This window comes from Harpia harpyja, chromosome 1, assembly GCF_026419915.1.
Source record: "Harpia harpyja isolate bHarHar1 chromosome 1, bHarHar1 primary haplotype, whole genome shotgun sequence".
NCBI classification, from domain to species: domain Eukaryota; kingdom Metazoa; phylum Chordata; class Aves; order Accipitriformes; family Accipitridae; genus Harpia; species Harpia harpyja.
The window spans coordinates 100,425,640-100,438,405 of record NC_068940.1 but is presented as its reverse complement, the minus strand read 5'-3'; the positions used below and the strand labels follow the sequence as shown (position 1 = coordinate 100,438,405).

General features: G+C 41.2%; 1 protein-coding gene across 5 annotated transcripts in view; it reads left to right on the top strand.

Annotated features, from left to right (window-relative positions):
- DPP6 (dipeptidyl peptidase like 6) overlaps positions 1–12,766 on the top strand; it is a 577,844-nt gene that overhangs the window by 508,988 nt on the left and 56,090 nt on the right. For all 5 annotated transcript variants that reach the window (XM_052806934.1, XM_052806950.1, XM_052806924.1 and 2 more), the window contains exons 9-10: positions 10,625–10,779; positions 11,907–12,004. In XM_052806934.1, coding sequence (XP_052662894.1) covers positions 10,625–10,779; positions 11,907–12,004 — 253 coding nt within the window. The remainder of the gene's footprint in view (positions 1–10,624; positions 10,780–11,906; positions 12,005–12,766) is intronic.

The following is a 12,766-nucleotide window of genomic DNA, read 5'->3' as shown; positions in this document are numbered from 1 at the left end:
GTTGTTCGCTGCAAACTGTTTTATGCTTTGCCAGCATTTCCCTATCGGGCGTTCTGCGTATGCAAAACCCTGGGTTTTATTTACTATATCTCACTTACTTATGGGAGTTTCCGGGCCATGGATGTCGATGAGAGTTACACAGACTTGGTGCCCTTGCCCTCGGTGCAGGGTACCACGCGGGTTTCCCTCTTGTTGTGGTGCAGCTGGAGACATCACCTGTACCCAGAGCAACGGTAACTATCTTCTGGGCGTTAGTGGGCTTTAGCCTGGGGTCTGGAGCTCCCTGAAGAGAGGTGGGGGTAACTCCAAGTGGCCCAAGGAAGGTGACTATGCAAGCTTTTGCCAGTAGATTTAGAATTACTACGCAATAGTCCACAGCTCAAAAATACTGAAAAAAATGTATTTCCTGGTAGTAGAGATCAAAGAGGTTTTGATTGGTGGACGTTACCCTACAGGTATGTTTGTCTTTTCTGTGTTCTTACCCGAGTCCATAGTGGAGGTCCTTCAAGACTTGCACCTAGGAAGAACAGAATTTCTGTTCAACATGCAAGTGCCACCACTCTGAGAAACACAGTCAAGCCACACCGATCCATCAGTGGCATAACCTTGCTATGTGCCACTACCTTCCTTAATAATAAATGTTTCTGTTATTTAATAGGCATATTTTTTCTGAAATATTGCTATAAGTGAATTTGAATTCTGGTTTTTATCCTGCTCTCTTTTTTATTATTCCTGGGTAACTCTATTGATCTCAGTAGTTCCTCTGATTATTCAGTACTGTAAAATCAGATTCATCCTCTGAGTCATTATTGAGCTAAATCTCTCAGTTAGCCAGATCCTGAATCACTGTTCAGGTTGAAACCTCTGGGAATATTGCCATAGTAGGGCAATATAAACTCTGAGTGGGTTTTTAATGGCTGTTCAATGACTGTAGCAGTTTAAACTGGGTAAGAAATTTGGAGCTAAACTAAATTCAGTCAATGTGCCACAGTTCCCATTTTATAAAACAGGGCTGTATTTTGCAATATTAACTGACGTTTATTACGACTCATGCTAGGTGACTAGCAGGTGCTGCTCAGGGTGAATAAATCATGCGAGTTATTCACGTGAAAGACAGCTTGAGCAAGTGCTGATAGAAGTCCACAGGGTTGAAGAATCAAGTTCTTTAATAGCAATGACAGGCTGTTCAGTCTTCTTATCTCTCATATTTCTTTATGAAACATTAAAAGAGATTGCTTTTGGGCACTTGTGTTCTTGAACTGTTGCAATAGTCTAATGAATTTTTGATAGTCAAATTCAGAGGGTTTTGTGATCACTAACTTTCTTGATATGTCTGTACCTATTGAAATGGATCCCCTGAGTCAAGGTTGGCTGTCCATCTTCCTCCTATCATAAACCCCATAGATTAGTTGGGAAGAACCTGTAACTTTTAATTTAAAGGAAAGGTGAAGTGGAAGCTACTTGAGCAGGTTTGAACAGAGTAATAATCAGCATATAATGAAAGCCTAGATTTGTCTCACTGCTTTGCACAGATAAGCAAATTGTATTTCCAGCCATAGCAACCTGTTAAATGGCAGGGGTGGGCGTGGAGGGGGGAGAAAGAAAAAAAGGATTTTACTATAGGAGCCCTACTGTATCCAGTCAATTGGGCAACATGAATTCTGTCTTGTCTAGGTCCTTAGCAATCGAAAAGGTACGATATGACCTTGCAATGAACATTTACCCACAGCAATGAGCTGCAGTGCAAATTACTCAAAAGACTTTTGCCAGGAAAAGTTTCTACAGATTTAGTGCCTCTAGCTAACAGGCTTTCATGGAGAGCTGACAACAGGCTGTGGGTTTATATTTACGCCAGGTGATGGAAAAATACATTCTTATTATGCATTAGTGGCATACAGCAGTGTGCCACTGCGGACGAGTTTTCTAGATGCATTTGCTCTTTGGAGTGAGTGTTAGAAACAGGAATATCTGATGATATGATCTCTAAGTAATATTTCTACTTTCATAATTCAGTCCCCATTTTCATTATTACGTCTGGACAGCCTGACAGATCACAGACTTGCCTGTGTTGATGAAATGTCTGCATGTCAGTCTAGCCAGGATGGTGCAAGAGGTTTTTACTGTGGCTGAGACTGACTCACACCACCAAAGGAGGAAATCTGCTAATTGTTAGGCGCTATTGTGACCATTAATCATTAAGGCTTTTGAAAACAAACAACTAAGGATTGCTAAAAGTGGTGCACAGGGGAGAGAAAGCCAGAAGCACAGAGAAGGAAACTTCTGAAAAGAGCAGAAGGAGGATGTGGAGGCAACTCAGTGTTGTTCTGCCATGTTTGTCCAAAGAGGACAGCGTTTATTGCAAAGCAGGCCCAGAAATTCTGATGTGCCCTACGGATAGTATGGAATTGTGTATGACGTGGTAACTCTGCCTGCCTGCCTGCCGGCTGGGGTTGCTCTGGAAGGGGTGCCAGACCTCCTGGGGAGCTGCTCATTGCTGCTGGTGGAGACACAGGGTCCATGGGAGATCTGAGAGAGAGCTCCTCTCCATGGCTTTTTGCATCTCAAGTGGAATTTGTACAGCTGAGTGTGCTCAGTGTGTCAGGAGGTGAAGATGGCCTGGAAGAGCCCCCGGCCCCTCTGGCCATTTCCAAATAGCTGAATTCTCTTATTTGTGAGAATCCACCTGTACTTCTCAGATGACATCACACACTTCTGTGCATCTGTTTTTTTAGTGGGGTTTTTTTTCAACAAATCCACTTGTATGAATGAGGGAGATTTTAAACATTCATAATTTCTTAGTTATTACAGCCTGAGCCTGGCCTCCTGCATGTATTCTGATAGGAGCTGCAGAGATGTACCTGAGAACAGGATCAGGCCAGTAGTCAATACCACCAGCATTTTGAAACCCTCAAGCACTCAGCAAAGAAGGTCTGGCAGCTACTTGTCAATAACCTTGTAAACAACACCCCAAAGCCCTGACTCATATAACAACTACAGAATCCTTTAGTGCTGGAAACACAACAAATTAGAAGAATCAATGGACCAGGGGAAAAAAAAAACAAACCACAAGCATTAAAACAGCAGTTTTGTTGTGGGCGAGATGAGTAGCCTCAGAAAGTCTCTTCTGTCTGTCAGCAGCTCGATGCCTTCCTAACATGAGTCCTTATAGGGGAGGTGTCCTAAAGATTGTCCTCAGAGAAACAATGGTGTATTTTATTTTTATGTACTATTGCTGGTAGCTGGGACTATAGATAAGGAGCCCAGGTTGGAGTGGTCAGGTTTTGGCCAGGCTGGCTGACAGAGTTGCCGCTGATGTGCACACTCTGGGTCTGCTGGATGCTGTTTGCTCTTCATCCCTCGTTGTTCCCTCAGGGGTCCTTGCCAGGTATCAGAGAGCATCCACTGGTGACAAGTCTTCTGCTGGAGCATGGCAGCTTGTGGTGGTGTTACACAGAGCCACCTTCATCTTGCAGAAGCGAAGGTGGCCCACGGTCCATTTGCTTTCAGATTTCATGGGGTTTGCCTGTTTGCCGAACTTGGGCTTGGCTCAGTCCATGCAGCAGCTCTGGGGCCCACATAAGAGATGTGGAGGTAAGACGCAACCTTGTTGACCACGCAGAACACATGAAGAGTCCCATGGGGTTGTCCTCCATGCCCAGCGAGAACACCCTGATGAAATGAGCTTCTCTCCAGGTCCTCAGCATCTGTGCCCAGAGAGGCAGAAAGCACTGGCCAAACCCTCGCCTGCTGTCTCAACACAATGTTCTGCATGAGCAAGGAGCTGCAAGGCTGCGCAAGTGGAAAACAACATGTGTTCAAGCAATTAAACCGCATGACTAAGGGGAAATTAATGACACTTGCAGCCCACACTTTCCCTGTGCTTGAAGAGATGCAAGTCTCCTAGCTGGGCTCCTTTCCCCACGATGAGGGGCTGCCACCTTCTCACGGCTGCCGAACACATGGGAGCTCCTCGCCTCTGCCTGTTCAGCTCCACGGCTGCCTAATGCTGCTGCCATCGGGTGATGAGCTTTTTGGATCAAGGATTTGATGTTTAAAAAGTGTTCTCTAAAGCATGTCCTCAAAAATGCCATGAAAGCAAGTAATATTTTATTCTTCATAAGCTTGTTGCCTGTCAGTGGCAGAGGGGGCTGGGTGTTTCCAGTAGGAATAAAGGGTCACTGGGGGGAGCATTGCAGCTCTGGTTTTCTTGAGGATCTCTTGGATGATGGCATAAACACCTTGAAAATTGTTGTCTGCATACAGGGGCTGTGGAATTGGACTGAGCCTGGAATTTGGCTCAGCCAAAAAATATTTTATTTTTTTTTCTACAAAAGGTTGTTGAATTATTTAGTGGCCCTGCAGAATTACTTTTTTTCCACCTGACTCAATTAGACAACTGTGAAAGAGGATTAATTGCACTGAAATCAATAGTGCTGCAGGGCTATTGCTGACATCAGCACAAATAATGTCAACACAGGAAAATGTAGATTGGATATAGTAATTTGAAACAGTTTTATACTATTTGCATACACATAACTACTTTTACACCCATTTTATACCTATTACAATGACTTAATGGAAGTCAGCGTAGATCTACACTACAGCAACCGAGAGAAAAATTTGCTTGCATATGTGTGAAAGATGGCACGGTGGTCTTCTAAAGCCATCCCTGAAACACATGTCAGTGAAGGCCGATACGAACAATGTGTTTTCCCATATGGGTAAAAATACTTGCTTTCAAACTATACAATAGTAACCTATTTGGATGTGTGGTTGGTGCTTTGAGATGATCTAGTAATTGGTTTTAAAGCTGATGGCAGCTGTCAAATAAGCATTTGTATTTATTTGATGTTTCTATGAGAACTCTTGGGGTTTTGCTATCTCAGAAGTCTTTGTTTTCTCCTTTCCTAGACCCCCTTTCTGTTCTCTGATCTCTCTTCTTCTTATGTTCTTTTGATGCTTCCTACTGACAAATTCTTTTGAGCTTTCTTTCTTAATGTAAGCCGTGGCCTTTATGTTAGGCTTTAATTTCATTTTGTTTAAAATCCTTTTTATTAACAGTTTTAATAAAACAGCAAAATGTCTTCAGCACACCAAATACTTAATGATCTGAGTATCAGCTACAATACATTGCACAAACAAAACCATTGATTATGCTTCCTGGAACTGCAGCACTTTACCACATCAGCACCACATCAGCAGTAAACAACATAGAAGGGGAAGTTCCCTCTGTCAGTCAAAATCTTGCATAACACTTTGTGTAAAAACTAAAATATTCTGAAATTAACAGAAAACTAGATATGTTTGTGTGTGTGTGTTCATGTATGTATATCTACTCAAAGGTGAATCAAACTATTTATTATCTGTCTTTGTCCTCTGGGCACAACATTAATAATGCTGTTTTGATATCCTACTGAAGAAGAAAATGCAATGTCTGGAACAAGAAAAGAATTTTAATTGTGTAAAAGAAATTGATTTATTTAACAGGTAAAACCTTCTAAGTGCCTGTACCCATTACACCCTTATTTTGACCTCTTGAGATGCAGAAAGCCTCTACTTTTCTAGATGCAGTTAAAAAAACCTTTCTGCTCAGTCTACAAGGACACCTCCTCAGCTGTTATAAATGGAATTTACTTTTTTGAAGTTAATGACACTGCAGTTGTTAACTGCAGCTCATCTGTATAACACAAGAGGCTTCACCAAGGGTGGACACACCATTCGGATCTCCAGAAGATCTCTTGTTTAACTGCAGTACGGATCTATAAGTCATTTTTTCTTGTAACAGAAAAGGTTGGTTTCTTTGCATTCATTGTAATATTTTTCCTGGGCCTTCTTATTAGAAGGCGTTAGCAGTTAAAGATTGAAAAGCTCATAGGACCAGTCTTTCACTGACTTGCTCACTCCTGTAGAAAGGCTTTATGTGCCACCGCCAGTGGGGCTGTGTTGGTACGATTACCACTGCGCTCCCAACAAGGGGTGGCAATGTGGACACAGGGGCACGGGCACATCTGGAGGATGGCTGTGGAGTGACGGGAACCTGCCTTGCACAGAGGAGCTGCATGCGGGCGGCCAAAGGAAAGTGGCTGATCAGAGTGGTGTCTCCAGCTGTTTTCATTGTACATGGGAATTGGGGTGTTGATGCTTGTAATATGTATAGCCTCAGTGGGTAAATTATACAGCTAATACAGCTATATACCTCTGCTGACTGTGATGACAGAAAAACAAATGTATTTTTTCACTTGAAAATTATCTTTATTCCTTTTTCTCAGTTTTTCTCCTGACATCATATTTATTCTTTTTTGGGGGGAAGTGATAGAAAGGGGTTGCAATGATACCTGTCAGACGACTGGTCTGTCCAAGCACCCTTGTCTTCTTGTGCAAGTCTCTGTTTCTGTTAACTCACACTTGAAAATTACGAGTTATTTGTGGCGACTTCAAAAATTGGAAGAAACCTCTAAGCTACCAATGGATTTCCCAGTCAGTCATTGGTGAAGGCTTCGTCCTTTCCCTAACAGCAGGCCAGGACTTTGCCAGCTTCAGTAGAAAGGCATAAATCACAAATAGGACTCAGAATGGACAAAGGCTACAGAACTAGTTAGATTTTTAAAAATGCATGAAGAAAGCCCCACAGCCATGGCATTTACATGTACTTATTAATAAAGAGGAACTGCCAGTCTAGAACTCTGCGCAAGCCTGGGAAGTGGATTTGTCATGGAAATGTCTGTAGAAATACCACAGTGGCAGATTATGGTTCACAACATTAAAACCATCTGTGTGGATTTCCAAATGTGGTCCATACAACAGGTTTTATCCAGAATCTGCTGGTTGCCACTGAGGCTGCAGAAAATAAAGCCCTGATGCTTTTCCCTGCATTGACTCTATAAGGGAAGGCAGAGGTCTGGACGTGCTTCAGCGGGGCTGTTCAGTGCTTAGACAGAGGTGGACATGAAAATTGAGAGTGTTTGATTTCTATGGCCAAACCTCTGCTAAAGGTGCTGTACAAGTATCAAAAGGAATAGCAAAATCCACTTGTGAAGATTCTTACAGGATTGGGGTGGATATTGTCCATGGAGGAAGGGGCCAGATCATTTTTGGAAATCCCTTCCAGTCCTATTTCCTATGATTCCTTGAGAAGTTTGTTGCCTAAAGTAAGATACAAGTTCCTGTTTCATTGCTCTTGCAAGTACTGCTGGCATAAACTCAAAGTTTGAAACAAGCAGAGGCTTCCTTTCCTTTTATACACGTGCTGGGCTAGTTTTGGATAACACACCTAGTAGAAATGTCCATCCAATCTCTGATCCACTGTGCAGTCCATCAACGGATTGCTCTTATGGTATCACAGCTAAATGCTACATCCAAACCCAGATTCATCACGCCTTGTTACTTTGCAGCTGAGAACCACAGCGAGGGACTTCTCCTTTCTGCTTCCTGACAGTGAGCAGGAAAGCATCTATCAGCAAACATGTTTTTCTGAAGAGATGACATTCCTGCTGAGAGCAGCCTGACTCACTCTGGATGCTGTTCAGGTCTTGATACCAAAGACTACCACCTATGTGATGCGATGAATGCAGCAACCTTTAATTCAGCTCAGGGAAGATTCCTCTCGTCACACCTCTTTTATTGCCTCCAGTTTCTTTTCTTATCCAGTGATATTAAAGTCTCTAAAATGGATATATACCCAGTTGTCACGGAATATACTCTGACCTAGGACTTCGAAAGCTCCTCCTGAGGGTCTGTTAACTTAGAAGACTCTTCATTTCACACAGCTTTGAAATGGTCATTCAATTGAGTGAGAAGAGGGATTAAAACACACATACTGTAACACTCCTTGAGCATAAGCATTTCACTGGATTACCAGCTGGCTACATTGTGTCCCCACCAAAGACTCATTACTTATAAGCAAGGTCATCGAGCTGTTTCAGAATGGTTCAATATCAAATACGGTAACGTGGAATAGGCATTGACTTACCTCAGACACTGTGCTTGAACCCAGCTACCAGGTCTGAACAGGCAGTATCACAGTCCTTGTTCAGTTAAGGCAACTGCACACTTCATTCTCACTATTTTTAGGGTTTGCGTGCCCCAGTGTGATGGCTGGCAAGCAAAGCTATGGGAGAAAGAAGAAGCACGGAGCCACCAGCAACTGACAGTGAGGAATCTCCGCAGCTCACTCACAGAATCCCTACATCATGTAGCACCCAGCGACTGCAAGCTTTGAGGAAGAGAGCAAAAGTTTTGCTCAATTATCACTTTATACTCTTAGCTAGGAGGTCATGAGGTATATGTGGAGGGGGCTTTGGTGTTTAAGGAGAACCTGGTTTCTCATATACGTGAGGTAGGATCTGAGCTAACTTTAGAAAGACCCAGGAATACGGAATGCAGCTGATTTTCTGAGATGTGGTAAAAGCAAGCGCAAGGAATAAAGTGTCCCCAAGAACAAATTGTCTGCAAATTACGTTTTACTTTCAGCTGAAACTTTCTGGTGCTGATGCATTTTATATTTCATAAGAATGTTCTCTGGTTTGCTAAAACTAACTGGTCTCTAATAATGGCAAGGTCCTGGCTTTGTTTCAAGGCAAAGGTTCACACAATTAAATCTCATTAACAGAGGACCACAAAACCTGCACTAAAACCTTTCTTGGCATGTGTCCTTCAGCAGAACTGCTTCATTAAGTCTGAGATCCTGGAGAAAATGTTTGCTGAATAAAGTAATTCCTAATTAATGTTAAAATGTCAAGGATTCATCTGCCATCCATTTTTACTCCTTTTCCTTTATGCTCGTAATTATCTCTTTAATGAGCAACCGATATAAAAGTCAAAAGCAGCATCTTTTAAACATACACACAACAGGTGGGACAATGCAGCAAAGCAAATTTGCCAGATGTGCTTTCCCATGTAGTATTTGCAACTTCCTAGATGTCTTTCCAAAACCTCACTTACATGTTGCCATTAAGTATTGCTTAATTAATTTGTTATTTTTAGAAGCATAACTATCGAGGGTGATTTTTCCCTTGCACCCTTTCTAATGTTACCTTGAGTTTTATCTCAAGCCATGTGCAAGTCTGGATTAACAAAGGTGTTCATCTGCTCGATGAATATAATTGTCTGGCTATTCTCCAAGGATCGCTCATCCAAGAATTTTTTAAAAGAAATAAAAGAGTCTTTGGTGAGTTTCTGCTCTTCAGACCAGAGGGACATCCTGGTTCGATCGAGGGGTCATCATAGAGTGGTGTACAAACATGGTGGGTCTGAACTCTGAAAATCCTCATTCATTTTTTCCAGTGACCAGCAATAACAGCGGACGCTAGAGCTGCTTGGACTTGTGTAGCAGAACTTCATGGTGAAGGCATAGAAACACTCTGCAGCCTCTTTAATTCTTCTCACATTAAAGTAATGGGACCTGTCTTCCTGCCCATCAATCTGTAAAGCATATGCAAGCCCTTCTGCTATGGTTTAAATAGGAATGACTCATGATATTAAGCCTCTTAATGAAAATGGATTACATTACTGCTTTTCGCAAAATGAGAGGTTTAAAAAGCCAAGTCAGTGTCTTCCAAATGTCAGTAACTGGAGACACTTTGGACAAAGAGTGAATTTATATCTTTTCTGGATATCTATAAGCTGAAGTCATCTTTGCAGTGAAGGATATTAAATGATAAGAAAAAGTATTAGAAACTAGAAGTTCTTTGAATTTGTGTTTAATGAGAATTAGGTTCTGCCAGTCTTCAAAATAATTTCTTATGATGGCAAGCTTGTTTTCTCCTTACATACTTGAACTGTGACATATTTGTATTGGCATCTTTCTGAGTACCTTTTCAACGGCAACTACATTATTCAAATTGCAAAAAAATCATTAATCCCAAAATTCCATGGTCAAAAGGAACAGTCTCTGACCCTGGCTACTTATGGAAAATTGCTTTGCAAAAGTGATTTAAAAAATGAAATAGGGTTAGGAGTCAAGATGGTATCCAAGCCACAGACTGCAAAGCCTCGCATCTTGTAAAGCATTTCAAAGTTCCAGCATTGCATAACTTATAGAAAATTGCTATTTTCGTTTATTGCCAACTGTCAACTGAGCTTAGGCAGATTTAAATTGTAGCTGAAGCACTTGTATCTAAGTATAAATGCTGTTTGAATCCATTGATATGTGTCTAGTATGATTTTGTGAACTCTTTGTGGAGGAGAACTAAACCTCAGCCATTGCAGTTCTCTGTTAGCCCCGAGGGAGCCTCGGTTATGTTACTGTTGGGCAGGTAGGAGCCCAAGCTCTGCCAACACATGCACGTATATATGTTCACATATCCATGTACGGGACACATAGTAGGAGTAGCAGGGCCTTTTATCCTGTCATGAATATGTGTACTAATATGAATCATTTGATGTTTCTTGAGCAAGATGATTATGCTTAATAACCTATATATTCAGCATAATTGTTATCAATTGTGTTCATTTGTGTATATGGTGTAATTTAATAAGTATTTTTAATTGATATTCCTGTGGCATCCTCCCTGTGCTGTGATTAGACTGGGATTTTCATATCTATGCTGTTTCATTTATTGCTAAATAGTAATTTACGTCTAATAGCCTTTTTTCTGTTCTTGCCTTTTATTTTTTTTTTAATTAGAGGAGATCCTGAAGACTCATATTGCTCATTGGTGGTCTCCTGATGGCACCAGGTTAGCATATGCAACAATTAATGCCTCCAGAGTCCCCACCATGGAGATCCCGGTATATACTGGCAGCCTTTACCCTACTGTTAAAACGTATCATTATCCAAAGGTAAGGGAAAATAAAACAAAGAGTCCTGTTGTTCTATCAAAAAAAAATTTTTTTTTTTCCAGTAGATTCAGACAGGAGACTGTATAATAGTGCACATTCGTAAGCAATGAAAATAAACAGATCTAAGGGAAGATCAACTGTTCCCCAGTGGTCTTCATTACTCTTTAGTTGCATTTGGAAAATTGCAGTTTTCTTGTTTGAGTATTAGTCATTCTAAATATAATGAAAATAAATTATAAAATTCTTGCTTTGTACCCACACAAAAGCAATTGTGCTTCCATGCTAGAATGGAGTTGTTGGTGTCTGAGAGTTTGGAAGCCAGCATTTCTACATTTAGATACATTTTCTTTTATATAGAGGGAAAAGGTAGTATTTGGGCTTCCTTAGAATATCCAGGATGGCCTAATGTCAGAGGAGACAGTCTGGGTTTGGAGACTTGAGCATTACAAAGAACACGGTGAAAGACAGAAAAGACTTAGTAGCCAATCTCTCCTTGATTGCAGAGACCTGTACAGCAGTCCTGCACTGGGTACGCAGGACTGGCACAGCTCTCTACCCGTACTGATACACTGCTGCTGTAATTCTGTAATTTTCTACTGTAAGACAGTACAGGAGTGTACTGTGCTGCAGTCATTTCTTCTGGGTGTCTCGCTTTATGAGCTGATTACCTAAGGCCTCACGTGTTGGTCCAAATTGAAACATAATTTAATAGGAGAGATATCCAAATATATGCAGGTTTTGTGGGAAGTAACAATGATTCAGCAGATGATGCCCTTTCCTACAATACAAAATGTATCAGTATTTTACTATATCTACCATCATCCTGTTAGACAACCTTTTATCAAAAGATACATAAAATAGCAATATTTCTAGTCGCTGTGAAGAGTAGCATTTTTCACCAAGGCTAGAGGTGTCCTAAGTAAAATTACCCTTTGGTTGTGCCTACCGACCTTTCCACACGTCTGTGCCACATCACTACAGTTGCAGTTTCCCTGTGAACGACTGCAGCAGTCCAGTCCGTAACCCCATACAATGGGAATGCATTTTATAATTCATGGGGATAAAAGAAATCAAAACCATTCTGTGTTGTATAAGATATGGTAATTTATTCTTATTTTAAAATCCAGGCTGGGATGGAAAATCCAACTATTTCTTTGCATGTGATTGGTCTGAATGGACCTACTCATGACCTGGAAATGACTCCCCCAGACGATCAGAGAATGAGGTAGGTGATTTCTCGCCCTGGGATGCTGGACCCCAGTTCTCTTGGGGTTTTAAATCAGACTCTGACTTTTTTCAAGGCCATTTTACACTACCTTTCTCTGCCAGTATCAAAGAGTTTTGTTTGTGTAAACATGCTTAAAATTTTTCAAATTATTTTTCTTCGTACATGTATTTTATAACACATTATTAGTTTTTTACTTGAAATTGCTGTGATACAGACTGACTTCAGAGTAGGATTACTTTTAGAGAACTTGGCAGAATGTCCTCAAATCCATAAGAACACATTCATTTCACATGTAATCACAGGCATTGTAGAAGGGATATTGTCTTCAGCCTGTGTGAAAGACCATGAAGCAGAAACAGGGCAGCCCTGTAACACAGCAAACATGAGCTCGCTGCTTCGTGATGTCAACATAGGAATGAAACCAGGTGGACATTCTGCACATACATTGCCCAGTCTTCATTAAAAATAAAAAGGAAAGGTTTTTGCTGGTTTTAGGGCAAGTGTATTTTAGAAGCTGGCCTGCAATTCAGCCAACTAATTAGACACCCATTTCTAATTAAGTGCTTAAGTCTGCATTCAGCAAGAGTTTAAAAGTTTGGCTTAGACTTCAGCATGCGGTCAAAGCTTGAGCTACGCTTGTGGGTCTGTGAACACTTGAAAGGAAAATCATGTTGCTCAGGAGAGAAGCAGCTTTAGATAATGCATGACACTCCTCCCTGCAAAGCTTGGAGATTAGAATCCAAATCCAGATTTCAATAA